Source organism: Falco peregrinus, chromosome 6 (assembly GCF_023634155.1).
Source record: "Falco peregrinus isolate bFalPer1 chromosome 6, bFalPer1.pri, whole genome shotgun sequence".
Lineage (NCBI taxonomy): Eukaryota > Metazoa > Chordata > Aves > Falconiformes > Falconidae > Falco > Falco peregrinus.
Genome location: NC_073726.1, coordinates 54492245 through 54508874, shown reverse-complemented (window position 1 = coordinate 54508874; position 16630 = coordinate 54492245). Strand labels below are relative to the sequence as shown.

General features: G+C 45.0%; 1 protein-coding gene across 1 annotated transcript in view; it reads right to left on the bottom strand.

The window, feature by feature from the left end:
• The window catches only part of LIN7A (lin-7 homolog A, crumbs cell polarity complex component), a 50218-nt gene extending 47231 nt beyond the window's left edge, over positions 1-2987 (bottom strand). Inside the window, exon 1 of the mRNA XM_055809183.1 lies at positions 2583-2987. Coding sequence (XP_055665158.1) covers positions 2583-2862 — 280 coding nt within the window. The 5' untranslated portion in view covers positions 2863-2987. The remainder of the gene's footprint in view (positions 1-2582) is intronic.
• Positions 2988-16630: the final 13643 nt, after the last annotated feature.

The window sequence follows — 16630 nt, the reverse complement described above, 5'->3', positions numbered from 1 at the left end:
AGCCTTTGAGATTAAATAGTAAGTGATTAAAATTTCCATTATTTTGTGAACTTGTTCCACATATTAAAGAGCCCTAATGGAACTTGCACACATTTGTGCAGGTAGAAAGGCACATGATGACAAGAATTAAGGAAATTAATTCCTGTGCTTTGGACTGAAGTAATCTTCCAGAATGTAATTGGCTTTCAATCATTCACACACAACATGCCCTTCACCTTTAAATGGAAATTCATTTTACCATACAGGTTTTGAATTCCATTTATGTCAGGCTTTAAAAAAGCTCCTATCTCCACACTAGAATATTGTGTATCAGTTTTTGGCCAGGAGGAGACCATGTCAGACTGCAATTCGGATTTCTAATGTATGTAGCTATATGATGTTTTACTGTTTCGGTGACCCTTAGCGAGGCAAATGCAGAACCCTTCCTGGACAGAGATCAAGCAGCAATTCCCCCAGCAATGCAAGGTTATTAATGCCACCTCTTCTGAAACGCTCGCTATTTTCTTCTGCGCTGAGCTCTCCATGGGACACGGCAAAGTGGATATGAGTGTACAAGACTTTTTGAGGCTGTGCCTAGATCACAGCAAAGCTGTGCAAAACACAGTGACAGTAAACGTAGCTGCGTCTGCTTTAATAAAAGCAACAGAAATCTGGAAAATCTCACCATGTCACACTTTCCTTTTTTCACGGCTGTGAAAGATGACAGCAAATACCTGGAAGCAGTGGGCTTGGTCTAGTGGCTTCTGGGGCTGCTTCAGCCCACCATCTTCAACTGACGTAGGAGCAACATGTTACAGATGACGAAGTGTATCCCTCTGACGAAATGGCTTTCTGCAGGCCAGGTGCAGTATTTACATCTACATCTTATCTGTATTTCCCTTTTGCACACCACATCCTATCATTCTGTGTTGTTATATCTCACTCGCACTGGTATCAGCCCTGGCTGATGACCAGGGAAACTGTAATGTTGGCACCTCTGCCAAATGGTTAGGCATATCCTGGACAGAGACAACAGATGCTTGTATTTAAATTGGGACTAATTTGCATTTTTGTGTATTGTGGATGTTTTAAAGCATAGTTTTAGTAATGAAAAGGAATGTGTAATTCTGAAATAGTAATACTTTCTTTTGAAAAGCCAGGTTTGCTAATGGATTGCCATCTGTTCAACCCTTTGCCAGGAAATAGATTTGTCCTGCTTACTGAAAACAGTATTAGGGTGAAACTGTAGATTACACAGTGGATTTCTGAGCAGTTTAATTTGAAGTGCATGCTAGCATTTTGTTATTTCAATAAAATTAACTTTAGATCCTTCTTTTCTACTAATGTTGGAATTTTAGCCATATTTAGAGTACTTTGTGGGCTGTTCTGTTCCCAAATGGGTTCTAGAAAAGGTGCCTACCTGTCCTTTACTGTTTTGAAACTGAGTTTGTCAGGTTTCTTTTGCATAGGATTTACAGCAACAACCTCTCTGTTTTGCTTAGAAAGCCCATCTTAATCCTCTGCAACAAAATGTTTAAAAGCCCAAGGCACTGGCCTCAATCATGCTTTCAAGACTACAAGATTTATGCATGCTGGGAGCCTTTTGGAGCCCAGGGATGAGAGTTAGGAAGAAGGACACCCCGGCAATTCAGGATGCTGAACTTGGGAGCTGTTAGACATCTCTAACGAATGGAGCTGAAGGAGCAAACCAAATCAGAATGGTAAGTTACTCTCCTCTGTAACCCACAGAAATCTAATAACGTTTCTGCTGAGCCTTATTACAGGCACAAATGCACTGGGAAGGAGAGGTCCAATTTTCACAGCCTGGAGGCAAAAGTCGAATTTTCACATAACTTCAAGATTTCAGCACCCTCTTGTATCACTTCGGTCAGGTTACTGACACAGCCCCAAGGCTGGCAACACACCGACCGCTCCCCCTATCCCGGCCGGGGGCTCGTCTACAGGAAAGCGACGACGCGCCGTTCTGTGGGGCAGCATCATTCCGGCCAGCGAACAGAGAAGTTGCCGTCACCCCCCGCCAGCCCCCCAGAACGCCCCATTTTGCCGACGAACGACCGTGGCTCCCCGGGAGGCTGGGGCTCCCCACTCGGGAGAGTGGGCACCGCCGGCCGGAGTCGCTGCCCCCGCCGCGGCCCGCCTCCCCCCCCCCCCCCCAGCCACCTGCGGGGGCGGCGGCGCGGGGGCTCCCGGCTCGGCCGCCCACGGGGGAGCCCTGCAGGGCGGAGGCGGCGGAGCGGCCCCGCGGCGCGGAGAGGAGCGCTGGCTGCCCAGCCACATCCCGCGCCCGCGGCGCCGCCGCGCTCCCGCCGGCAGGATGCCGGCCCTACCCCGACTCCCTGCCCGGGCAAAGTTTTACGTCCTCCATGCCAGCCCTTCTCCTGCCGCCCAACCGAGCCCCGCGGGGAGGCGCGCCCCCGCCGCCCGCCGGCACGGCCGGCGGCACCGGGAGAGCCGCTGCTGCAGCGCCCGCCGCGCTGGGGCTGCGAGGCAGGACCCCGCGCTGCGCCGCGGCCGCCCCCCGAGCAGGGCGCGGAGCGGGCGGCGAGCGGCGGGGAGCGGGGAGCGGCGGGCGCCGCGCTTACCTCTGTCCAGCGTGAGCGGCTGGACCGCTGTCAGTGTCGCCATGTCTGCGGCGGGGCTGGAGCCCGAGTGACGCGCGGCTCCGGCACCGGCGTGGAGTGCGGGGAAGGGCGGGGAGGAGGCTGCCAGGGAGAGGGGGCGGAGGAGGAGGGTGGCTCCGTGGGAGGAGGAGGCGAGCGGGGTGGAGAGGGTGCCCAGGGGCGGGCGGCTCGCCGCAGACGGGGCGCCGCGGTGCTGCGGCCGCAGGGCGGCCCTGCGCGGCCCGGCACGGGCTGCCGGCATCGTTGCGCCTCCGGAGCCGGGCCCGGCGGGAGGCCCCCGTCACACCGCGGCCGCCTCAGGGACGAGTCCCGGGGCCCGCGGGGGACCGGGCCGTGCGCGGGGGTGGGGGGCGGGTCGCCGGTCGCCGCCGGTCCCGCCGCCCGGGGATGCCGCAGCGGCCGGCGGAGCGAGAGCGAGGAGCGAGGGCGGGGAGCTCCGCAGCGCCGCGGGGCGGGGAGGACGGTGGGGGCTGGATCGGGCGGCCCGGCCTCGCCTGGGCCGGGGGCGGTGGGGCGGGGCGCCCCGCCCCGTCCCGGGCTTGGGGGCCTGCTCAGAGTCGGTGGAATACGGTGCGTCTGGGTGAGGCGCTGCTCCGAGGGTGGCCGCGGGGGTGGAATACGCGTGCGGAGCCGGGGGAGGAGGTACCGGGCCCCTGCGCCGGGCCTTGGCCGAGGGGAGCGTCCCGCAGCGCTGCTTTCGGACGGACCGCGCTCGGTCCGGCCGTCACCTCCAGCTGCCAGGTGCGGCCCGCCCGTCCGCCGGGAGCCCAGCCCCCGCCCACACGGCACACGGTGTGCGGCTCGGTCCTGGCATCTGCAGAGCCGGCAGTGCTCATCGGTGTGTGGCGGCTGCCTCTTGCCGGTATGCTGCAGCTTGCGTGACCTTGAGGCCTTCGCAGAAGACCATCCGTGAAGGAGGAAGCTCACACCGGAGCTCTGTGAGGTTTGCCGGTGGCCCTCTGGGTGTCAGCCCTCGTTGTTCACCTGAAGTCAAGGGAACCTGGTCAGCTGCCGTCTCCGAGAAAGGTGTGGTGTGGCAGAGTCCCACAGAGCTTCTGCTGCCTTCCCTACGGCGTGGAGGAACGACGTCTTCTTGGACTACTGCCCTGTGTAGGGTCGGGGTGCAGTGTCGGAGCTCTGGGTTGGGGTGCAGTGTCGGAGCTCTGGGTCAGGGTGGAGTGTCACTCCAAAGGGAAGGCAGCAGAAATGTTGCCCAGCGCCGTCTGACAAACTACAGGCGGCTTGAAAGTGCAGCGGTTCAAGGCGGTGTGTCAGTAAAGTCTTTCAACTGCAAGGGTGTTTAAGCACTAGTATGGATAATTGGGTAAGCTGTGGAAATGTGGCCATTAAAAGTCTTCAGAGGAGATTAAAAATACATTCAAGCCGTTTTGAAATTAGAGAAGTTTAAATAGCGTATGTGAACCACCCACTTCCTCTGACATACTGATTTCAGCACCATTTTCTCTAATTAATAAACAATAAACAGGAACCCATTTGGGTATCTTGACAAGAAAATATTTCAGCTGGCTAAAATACCAAAGTTTGTGGCAAGCAGTCAGTTTTTTAAATAAAGATTAACATAAGGGTGTATATTATGTATTTCTTATGTACTTGCATAGCAGCTGGATTGACATAAAGTGAGCAGCTCCTCTTACGCAGTCACATGGCTGTGTATTGGATTTGTAGTCCTCAGCAGAGAAGTACACATTTCGAGCTATAACAACCTAATGTGACAACTCCCAAACTTTTATGACACTTGAAAAAAAATCTATTAAAGATATAAAAGTGTGCTTAAGTAATATTAAAATCAAGGTGCCGAGTTAATTAGTCAACCAAATTGCTTTCCATATAGGGCTTCATAACCCTCAGACTTGCTCTTTTAAACTGCCATTTTGCAAACAGACATTTAGAAGCAAAATACGGTTATAACACTAACTTTTCTATCAATAAATATGTAGTGTTAATGCCAAATATATAAAGTTTTAGAAACATGTAACTTAGAAAAATCAATGTTTGGGCTTGAGCAGGGTGCCTGTGGAAAGCAACAATCTTATTCTGGGTTTATCCTTTTTCATCTACCACTGGTCAGATTTTGTGTGCTCTGCCACAGGGGGTAATTGGCACTTGGATGAGAGACTTGAATGGGAGTATTAGCTGCACTCAGGGAAGATGAAAAGCAGCATTTGCTGAAATTAAACATTTTGTAATCAGCATAGCTGCACAGTTAATGCTTAAGAATGTTAAAGACCTAGCTGAGGAATACTTTTAAAGACCTAGCTGAGGAACACTTTAAGTGGCTGAAATGGGAAAATTGCAGTTGTCCAGCTGAATTCATCAACTGGAGAAAGGGAGTGGAATGGGGCAGGAAGCTGTGCAGTAACTCTTCCTTTGCCAAGTCCATGAGAAATAGTGGACCTTAACAGCAGAAGTCAGCAGTCAAAAAGAACGAGTGCCAGCCAGTCTCCGTCTTGGAGGGTGGATCTTTTTAGATAGAAGCAACTGGTCTAATTCTCATCTTCTTGTTGATTTCTTGGGTTATATTGGAACTTTTAATCCAGTATCACATGATGTTTACCAGACCAATGAAACTGGACTGAATTAACAGATTTTAAATTGTATGGACTGGAAACTGCCAACTGACATGTCTAAAATGTAGTCAGTGGTCAGGTGCAAGTGAACAAGGCTATTGCTAATAAGATACCCATAGACCTTTTTTGGCTAAATTTTTAAACCAAATTCAGTATTTTGTTCAAAGATCTAAAATGTTGATATAAAGGCTTCAGTGGCTATGCTTTTAGATAACACAGGTTATTAGAAAAAAATAGTAAACCATGAAGGATGTTATGCAGAGAGTGTGTGAAATCTCCATCCTTCAAGATTTTCAAACATGACTGGGAAAGGACCTGGGCAACCTGCTCATACTGTGAAGTTAGCCTGGCTCTGAGCGAGAGATTGAACTGGATATTTTCCAGCTCCTTTTCAACCTAAATTATTTTATGGTTCTGTAATAAACTGTCGAAATTACTGGTAAGAATTATCTGAGTAGCTGGATTAAATTGTTATATTAAAAAAAAAAAAGCAAAAAAAAGCAAAAAAAAGCAAAAAAAGCAATGTTTTTTAATGCCGCTGCAAGCAAGTGATGAAGAACACAATGATTACTTCCAGGACTAGAGATTGTTTTGGGGAGGGGTGTTCTTATGTAGCAGGCTCAGTGTCGGTTCTTGGTGCAATGTTGCCAAAAGGCCTAAAGTAATCATTAAATATACAAATGAGAAATGGCAAATGCAACTAGGGAAATTACACAACATGCCATGTGTACATAAAAAAACTGACTGGAATACTGTGTCATACGGGAGGTGGGCTGTGAAAGGTGTTTGCCTTTCAAGATAGAAAATCAGTTTTGATGAGAGTTTTAAGGACCTCAGTCAAAGCTTATCAAAGAAAGGGTTAAGAAGGAACTGAATCACAGTGCATAGGTCCATGTATATGGAAGAGGCATAATAGTGGAGGGATTTATAGTCTTTAAATTTGTAGTCTTATAACATAAGGTGTTTCCACGACTGGAAGTTTAACAACTTCAACCTTTAGTAAGATGTACTATTCTAGCAATAAGGATAACATAGGGGCCAATTACTCACTGTTGCTTGAAATCTTAACAAAAATCAGAGGTCTTTCTAAAAGGCCTGCTTTGATCTAACTTCTGAAGAAAAATAGAATGGCTGAAGTATTCAGGAGGTTAGATGAGATAATGATTGTGATCTGTTACTCATGACTCTTAAGACCCTTTGGCTTCACTCAAGAATTGGTGCTACAAGGGCCGGAGAATTATTTCTACACAGCACAGTGCAGTACAATGTGGGAAAACCCAGCACCGCTTTGAATGAACTCGTTGGCTGTCAGAGTAGCACATGTCCTTTCATCCAAAGCTTTGCGTGGGATAATTAATTAAGATGTCACCCTATGACTGGAATACCGTGGTAAATGCAACTATTTGCTTCAATACTAGAGCCACCCCTACCAGAGGTGGAGGCCCTATTTATGATGGCTACAGAGGTGTGTGGCAAGAGGCCATACCACAGTGGTACAGCTAAATCTGTGAGTTACACAGCACTGTTTTATACCTGTTAGCTGTGTTCTGGATATTAATCACTGGACTACATGTCTTGCCAGGGCTAAATTTCACCTTGGGTGTAGAGGAATTATAGGGGAATGAAGGCAGTTTAATTAACATTGATAATATACAGCTGTGGGCTGGCTTCAGGGGCCGTGGGTTGGCTGACGTGGATAATGTGCAGCTGTGGCTGGTTCCTGCTAAGTAGTTAAATAGCTCTAAGGGGTAGGGAAGAGGAGCTGTAGATGAGGAGAGACCTAGAAGAAGCAAAGGGAGGAGAGAGTGTGCTCCAGGTGTAGGAGAGACAAGGAGAGGTCCTAGGAGAAGAAGGTGGCCTGGATGAGGGGAGGCTGGCTGGAGGAGGAGCAGCAGCTGGAGAAGGAAGAATCTGGATGCAGTAGAGGCAAGAAGCAGGGTGGACTGATCTGAAGAGGATGGAGAAACAGCACGAACAGTAGATGAAGTTTTGAAACCTTGTAGGGGATTGATGGCTGTGCTGGGGCAAGGTGCAGGAGCTGCTTATTGAAGTTAACCTGTTATGGGATGGTAAAAGCCTTGTTGCAGCTGGCTCGTTTGGATAGTGCTGTGACACTTGGGTACTTACATTTGGGTTCCTATGTTTCCTGTGAAAATTTAGTTTGCTGCAGGAGTTTTCACATCCAGCTTTAAGTTGGAAGTTTTGTTGGGCAGCTGCTTTATTTCACCTTGAGGTGAATAAGGTGAAAAAAAAAGTATTTTTTTTACTATATTATATAGTTACATCTTGTTTATGCCCCTCTTTTATAAATGCAATGTGTTATTCCACTATTGTTTTATTGACTTGATGGCTCTAGGGAGTGTCACATAATCAATGTGCAGGATGATCAGCTCTGTCAGTCATTCCCCTGTTAAATATAGTTTGGTTAACTTTGCACATGTGTGAAACTCCAGGATATTTCAGAGAAGATTCCAGGTACAGAGAACTTTCAAGACTCTAGATCACCTCGTAGGACTGAACCAGAACATTCATTCAGCCTTTTTTCTTTTTTTGTACTTCACTTGTGCCTTGCACTTTAGCACAACTGAAAAGCAAAGATTGCAGTAGTTGTTGTGAATTCTCAGAAGAGTGAGGATTTTTGTCATCATTCAGATTTGATATTTGAGTGGCATTTTGCATCTGCAGGGGGAAGAGTCCTTCCTTTTTAAAAATCTGTTATTTCCATGCAGTTTCCATGGCAGAGCTTGCTATTTGAGAAATCGAGTGGTTTAACAGCAGTTTATTGGGTGAAGAACTGCATCAGTTACCCATAAGAAATGTGATTTAGTGCTTTCTGAGAACTATATGCATTTTTCACAAGTACAATTAATTTTGTCCCAGGAGAGCCATGCCATCTCAACAAATATTTCAGGTGAGCTGGAAAGTCCTACTATGGGTGCATGGCTGTGTATAGTTCAGTATTTTTCTACTGTTACTACATTGTACCACAGGACCATACTTTCCTACAGGACTCATTTTACATTCTAATATTAGTGTAATGGATTATTTTTTGTAGGTAGTGCAATTACTGTTTTCCTGAACATTGAAACCAATTTGGCCTTTAAAAATGCTTTATTTTTTTCTGGTTTTGTTAAGGATTCGGCTGCAGTTGACAACAGGGCAAACAGGATCAAGCTTTGCTGAAATTCTCGTTGCGCTACACTGAAATTCAGGTGGAGGATCTACTCAGTCCAGTGAGTTTCTACCTATAGTCTATAAAAGCTTGTAATTATGTAGTCTTTTTAAAAAGAACTACTGCAAAAGCTAAGAAAAACAAACCTGTTGGTAGGCTTAAGTTTGCTGTTTAGGGAAGTGAGCTGTGTCTTAGTGGGCAGGGTCCACCCTTTCTTTTAAGCAGGGAGGCAGTTTAAAAGCAGTTACAAATCAGACCTTCAATCCATGATCACCTTTGGATACCCATGAAATCTGAAACTTGAATCTATTGCCCTTTGTTACCATGATTTACTTAGCTTGACTTTTTTTTAAGGATTGGATCTTGACTTAAAGTTTGTCAGTACTAAGGACATTTTAGAAAAGTGTAAGTTATCCTCTGTGAGGCCACAGACATCTTCAGTTAGCTGGTTTAATGGCAGTTCAGGCTTCATCTGTGAGCACTGTACCTGTAGTCGTAACATGCCCATAATGCAGGAATTCACATAGTGTTTTCAGTGATTTGAACAACTGAATGAAGACATTGATTTGCTCTCCTCACAGACCAGCATAAAGAATTATCCACCTACCTTCTTTGTCCAGTCTATTAATACATATGTTGGATTGATTCAAAAATTCTATGTGACTTCTTAAAAGAACAGTTTGAGGGGAAAAAAATAATAAAATTGTAGACTTACCCATGGGAATATGTTTATTGATTGTGCTTCACTGTGTTTCTCATTGTTTCCATCAAAACATCCCTGTACAGAAGGATGACAGGGAAAGAATATGTGGTTGTGAAATAGATACTTAACTTTAAAGGAAGTGAAACAGCAGAAGAATATGTAAATTTAAATAGTTTTAGAATTACCAGTGGTGAGCTAATAGTGATAGTTACAAGGTGCATAGTCAAGTATGTAGGCATAGGGGGGGGGAAAAAGTGCAAGACAAATCACAATTCCATGAAATCACCACAGCTAATTAATTTGGGAGTGTGAACAGTGCAACAGATAACACTGGCTATCAGTCTGTATTTCCTGAAACTGTTAGTCATGCATTAATTTTCATGTGAGATCAGTGACATTATGATATGCATCTGAAAATGGGTGGGATTATGATTGCAAGGAGTTATTGTAATTAACTCTGATTTTAGTATACTCCGTAAGTACCTTTTTGAGCCATAAAAATTAAAATATGATTAAAAAGCCCTTTTGGGATCTAGAGTGTATTTTCAGATCTTAATTTGGCAGTGCATCTCTACTAGATACACCCATTGACCTCATCTGCTATCTACCAGTGAGTACTGGAGCTGCACTGCTGAAAATGTTCCAGGATGAGGCCCCACATGCAATGACATACAGCTGCAAAACACCTGGAATGGCATAATATTGTTACCATAGCCTATTACTACAGTTCTTCCTATTGTCATGTGAGCTGCTCTTGTTATCACTTGATGATATCTCATATTCTAGGAGAGAGGGAAGAACTTTCTAAGTCTGGGTGATCAGAATAAGTTTGGGTCCAGCAGTTCTGCCTCCTGTCTCCAGATCCAGTTCTGCTGTGCCAGATGGGGAATGTCCCCTGACCTTCCCTACTACTCTGAGTTAATAACTACAATGGAGCACGAGACCTGTATGATGTCTGTCATTTACTAAGGCTGAGCTAAATAAGTGTTGCTGAACCCAAAAGGACTTCATAGGGTTGAACATCTGTGTTGCACTCTCCAGTACTGTGTGTGAAACCTGCGTGGGCAGTCAGGGTTTGCCTTGGTTCTGCATCACTAAGGCCATGTCAGTGGATTTCAGATGGGGAGAACTGGGTATCAGAACACCAGACAGCCCAGAACTAAGTGAGGACAATAGCAAGAGAAGAGAAGGGCACTGCTATCAGCAGGCTGTGGGATGGGAATTTGCTAGACTTGTCATTTTTTTTTCTTTTGGTTTCTGCCTGCAAAAGGTCTCAGTTTTGCAGTTGATTCTTTTTTCCTCTTTTTTCCTCTCCTGAAGCGAGACGGAACAAACTATTCTGAGCTTGAGTTCTCTGGCAGCAAGAAGGGAAACTCTTTATCTCATAGATGGGCCAGTAAGGGATTTAAACTCTGTTTTCTGTTTTCCCTCCAGAGATACCTGTGGATTGTTATTATTCATGCAAAAGAAAAGCTGTGTCTCTTTTCCTAGATTGTGAGGGATTTTGGAACTGTCTTTACGTAAAACTGCTGAACCTGGCTGTACTCTAGGGTATTTCCAAGAGAACAGGACTATTATTATGAACAGAAAACAATTTCAGAAGAGCAGGGGGATTTGAGGATCTTGATTCAGGTTCATCTTCTGCTGTGGGATTAGAACCATCAGGTGTGGAGCTGGAAGGATTTTCTCCTCTATATCCAGACCCTGCAACACCATCCCCCATTAATTATGTGCTTTACATTTTCACTCTGTGTAGCTGTTGAAGGAGAATCTTTTCCCACAGCACACTGCCCATCTTCCAGGCTGGTAATGTTGAAGCTGAGCTGGCTTCAAGCATAAGTAACTTGGTCAACAAAATAAAGAGAGCAGCATATAGTGTACCCCTGCCCTGTGACTGCCTTCTTGAAACTTACCATCATGGCAAAGGGGAGCGCCGCCTTGCTGGAGGGGAACACTGTTGTGCAGTGAGAGACAGCAGTCGCAACAGGGGTTCTGACAGCCCCTATCTGTGTTATATGACAAAATGCTGCCTGCTGACAGGGTAGATCCTTATTTCATTTAGTAGGAGAAGAAAGTGTGGGACCTCATCAGCAGCCCACAGCCCTGGAGGCATTTCTGGCTACTTGGACCTGCATGGGCCTCCTCCGCTTCTGTGGCTGTTGCTTTTCTAGTGCTGTAAAACCAAATACTGCAACGCTGAGGGCTGAAGACACCAACATTCACTCTTCTTAAGCTGTGAGCAAGCTCTGTACTGAAGGAAATGGCTTGATAGAGAGTAACGTGGTAGCTGGTATATGGTCATACCGTGAGGCCCGTGCACAAGGGGGCAGAGCTGAGCCCTTGCCTTTAGTTCTCATTAGGAACATCCTAAAATTAAAGAATGTTCCGAAACAGCTTGAGAAAGCCTGCAGGAGTAATGAAGCAAGCTAAATTGCTGTGTCATGGATCACAGAGGGTCCTCAGCTGGTCCTGGCTGAGGACCCCAAAAAGCAGCAATATTGTCATTGGAAGATGACACCTTTTCACTTCCTGAGACCATGCTGCTCAAATTTCATGTGTTGGCTGGCCTTCCTCTTTGAAGGGGTTTCCCATCAGGAAGGAAGAGGGCTATTGGCTATCTCCTTCTCTTTCTGCCAAAATGTGTTTCTGGCAGAGGAGTAGGATGGTCTACAGCTGATCTGGGCATTTGATACAATGTTTGATAAAACTGGTACCCGTTAAACCTTGAAACATATTGCAGGTTGGGAAGTGGCTATGGTTCAAAAGGTCTGGCAAGTGAGCTTAAAGACAAATGATTTCTTATAAAGAAGTAAATTTTAATTGTTTTTGTGTCACAATAAATATTGCTTGGATAGCTGTGTCAGGTCTGACAACTTGATGCAGTAAAACTGCAAATGTGACACCCATCTACAAGAGGGCAGGAAGGAGGATCTGGGGAACTACAAGCCTGTCAGCCTGACCTTGGTGCCAGGGAAGGTTATGGAGCAAATCTCTTGAGTGCCATCATGTGGGACTTCAGGACAACCAGGTGGTCAGGCCCAGCCAGCATGGGTTCATGAAAGGAAAGTCCTGCTTGATGAACCTGATCTCCTACAACAAGGTGACCCGGTTAGTGAGTGAATGAGAAGCTGTGGATGTTGTCTACCTAGAATTTCATAAAGCCTTTGATGCTGTTTCCAACAGCATTCTTTTGGAGAAACTGGCTACTCATGGCTTGGACAGGTGTACTCTTTGCTGGGTAAAAAAACTCTATGTGGCCTAGCCCAAAGCGTGGTGGTGAATGGAGTTAAATCCAATTGGCAGCCAGTCACAGGTGGTGTTCCCCAGGTCTCAGTACTGGGGCCAGTTCTGTTTAACATCTGTATCAATGATCTCGACAAAGGGATGAAGTGCAGCCTCACAAAGTTTGCAGACAACACCAAGTCGGGCAGAAGTGCTGATCTGCTTGAGGGCAGGCAGGCTCTGCAGAGGGAACTGGACAGGCTGGGCCAATGAGCCAAGGCCAGCTGTATGAGGTTCAACAAGGAGCAGTGCCGGGTCCTGCCCTTGGGTCACAACAACCCCACACAATGCTACAGGCTTGGGGAAGAGCAGCTGGAAAGCTGCCTGGGGAAAGGACCTGGGGGTGCTGGCTGACAGCTGAATGGAGCCAGCAGTGTGCCCAGGTGGCCAAGAAGGCCAACAGCATCCTGGCTTATACCAGAAATGGTGTGGCCAGTAGGACAAGGGCAGTGATTGTCCCCCTGTACTTGGCCCTGGTGAGGCCACACCTCAAATACTGTGTTCAGTTTTGAGCCCCTCACTTCAAGAGAGACATTGATGTGCTGGAGTGTGTCCAGAGAAGGGCAAAAAAGCTGGTGAAGGGTCTGGAGCACAAGTCTTCTGAGGAGCAGCTGAGGGAACTGGGGTTGTTTAGTCTGGAGGGGAGACCTTATCACTCTCTACATTGGATATCAGCAAAATTTTCTTCACCAAAAGGGTTGTCAAGCATTGGAACAGGCTGCCCAGGGATGTGGTGGAGTCACCATCCCTGGAGGTATTTAAAAGATGTGTAGATGGGGCACTTAGGGACATAGTTTAGTGACGAACTTGACAGTGTTAGGTTAACGGTTGGACTTGATGATATTAAAGGTCTTTTCCAACCAATGATTCTATGACTGTCTCTCTGGAGACAGACTGTGAAAGTTTGATTCCCCTTCCCCCTTTCTTTGATAGTGATGCTATTATTCCTTGCTTCCCCCAATCCAGTTAAAAATACCATGTCTGATATACTTAGAGGTCTCAACGCTACTGTTGTTAATGCCTGTGTTGGTATTTCTGATAAAGGCTAAAGGCTATTTACATCCATAAATCGACTATAGTGTATTCAATAGGGTATTTAAGTGGAGTTTGTGCTGTGAGACTGGCCTACTAAGGGACTTTGTTAATAATAAGTGCAGAAAATGGTTTTGAACTGTGTTTCTATGGCATTCAAGCCCTGAGAAATGAAGTCTAAAACCACTTTTGGTGACACATGCAGGAACTGAATCTCTGTGTATGTGTATGCTCAACAAATGAATTGCAGTGAGGCATGAAAGATATTTTAGGATCCAGTGCTGCAAGATAGTGAGCTGTGCTAATTCTCTTGAAAGCTGAGTAGGAGAATGCTCTCCTGGAGAATTCTTGGGGTTTTGAACTTGCATTATTCAAAGCCACTCCTGTTCCCCCATGCAAATACAAATTACATGGAGTCAAGCTAAAGAAAATAGAATGGGCATTATTTGATAGGCTAACTAAACAAAACAGCATTGTGGACAAGCGAGGAAGAACAGCTAGCCTTTATGCTGAGCATAGCAAGTAACATTTGAGACATAATTTATCAATTGCATTCATTAGTTTATAGGGTTGATGTTACTAGTAATGGATTAGATTATTAGCATCCACAGGGACAGAAGAACTGAAGAAATCCAAGAGACTAAGCAAAGCAAAGATGTGTTTTGCCCATCAGTGGTTTCGTAAATATTTCAGTACAGAGAAGGTCAATGCTCTAGGGCAAAGCAGAACTGCAGGTGTTAAGAATCTCCTCGATGAAGCTTCCATCACCAGCTGTTAGGCATTTTAAAGACATTACTTCATTTTTCACTAACACCAAAACAAAATGTAGCTGGCACTGGAAGGCTTTTTAGCTTTGCATCACTGAGAATTAAAAAAAGAGAAAAATGATTGTTTTGTTCCAACCAAAATGAATGTTGTGGAGCCCATTTAAGCCAAGCTTCAATTATCTTAAAAATGGGAATTTAAATATTTCTACTAGTGCAATGTCAGGACGCTGCAGGCATTGAATGATATTCATTAAGGACTTGCTTTCCATCATATAGAACAGCATAAAGATGGGTATGTTCCAGATGTTGGATGTAGCAATTTAAAATGGCAAAGGTTCCCACCCCCATTTTTATTAAGACTACTTTCCTAAGATAACGAAGTAATTTCTGGGAGCGAGATTACGAGTCAGCTAAAAAGCTGGCCTGTGTCGCTTGGAGATGCGCAGAATATAAATATTGTAAAGCTTTAGAGAACAGATGGCCAGAGATTTCAGAAATGGTAATGATCAGCTTTCTGCTTTGGACTGGTCAGTCAGTGTTAGGTCTAGAGGCCACATTCAAGCTGCTCTGAGCAATATTTGGATCTAGCATGACTCTTCAGTTTCAGAGGGCTTCCTGTAAGGATCCATCCTTGGTCATTCAGCAATCCAAAAGAGTGCCATGACATCTAGTTACAGAAAGTGTTGCTGCAGAGGGCTCCATCACATCACTAGTAAAGGAATGAGACAGCTGTAATGAGATGAATTTTGCTTACTTTGGGCCTTTGTTTCCGTCTGGGTTGCAGTGACAAGGCTTAAGTATCTTGACTGTGGTCATCACTGTGTCAACGATAGATCACACTTGATTACAACCTTCTGATTACTCATACTTCTTTCTTTTTTTCCTGACACATACCTGGGGATCAAGCAACACTGAATGAACCCAAAAGGATTTTTTGGGTGTAGACAGACTTAAAATATGGCAGGAGAGATCATCAGTAGTGGAGGATGTTTCAAAGGAGGCAAATTCTTCAGAATGGTTTCTTCTTTTACTCCTTTCTGAACACAGTGGAGCTTCAGCTTTAGTCAACTGCTGTAACGTTTGAGACTGTTGGACTTTGAGATGTATCAAGAAATATGAATTATACTGCTGTCTTCACATAGCTTATGGGAAGCAAGGAATGTCTATGTGAACTGTTATGTATTTCATTCTGTCAGCAGTCCAACAAGGTTCCAAAAATGTGGGACTGGTTGAGGAAAAGTTGAGAAACTGCGTGGATGAGAGCTTTGGAAATGAAGGGATCTCTAAGTGTTCATTCTGAAAGGATCTGAGTAATTTCTGAAGTCTTCCAGAATAAAGAAAGTATCTCGTAACCTTTTACAGCAAAAATTGCAAGGAAACGCTTGTGGGGCTTTCTCTAATTATCTTTGGAGTTTCTATTAGCAACATGCATATGTTCACAATCTCAGGCAATAGCACACTGATTGGGTATATGCACCTCTAAAGCGTATTTTGTGTTTGTAGCTTTTTAGCACTGGATGATGTAATCTTGCATGGGGCTTGTGACAGCAGCTACCTAAAATGGTGTGTTTTCTTTCATGCTCTGATCTGTTTTCCACAGGCAAGAGACATTAATCAAAATTAGAAATTTAAGTCACTGCTCCCACTAACCACTCACAGGATTAGAAAAGACAGCAACAAATACACCAGTTATTTAACCATAATTTACCTTATTGTGTCCAGAATAGCTAACTACAAAGAAAATGCCATTTATTTTTCAGTAACACACAGAATAATTTATGCATTGCATTTGAAGTATGTGAACTGCAGTGATAAGTTAACATAAATATTCAGCATTTGAGGAGACAGGAATCCCAGCAAAGGAACAAACTCTTTGTCCCTACCTTTCACTGCCTGTAATCAGTTCTCCTTGCTGGGTGACTGCTGCTATTCTTGATGATTGGCAGAGCAGGCTGTGAGGCTGACTGTCAGCAAAATGACATGAATTACATATCACCTCTCCCTTTCTTACAAACCCCTTTGTCATTTATATCTTAGTTTTGAATATTATGAGGCCTGATGTTTTCTTTTTCTCCAGATCTTGAAGAAAAGAGTACTTGTTACTTTGGCACACTGTAAAAAACCACTTTCCCCTTTAATATAGGGAGATATATATATACACAAATTTATTTATATTGATATAAATAATAAAAGTTATTTCTGTAAGTTTGAAAATAGCAGCTATATTTTTCTTCCTTTTAATCTGTGATGGTGCATTGATGCAATTTATCTTTCTTCCAGCCATTCACCCCTTTGCAATCTCAAACTGTCTCAATCTGTTCCCAATCTGTTGCATCTGAGTTACAGAATAGGTGCTTGAAGTTCCACGGTGTTGCACTCAAAATCTTGTTATGGGAAAAAGGGAGGATGTCATAGGCGTAGACAAGAAGAATTTACTGTTAATCTAATTGAAGTCTTAACAGTCT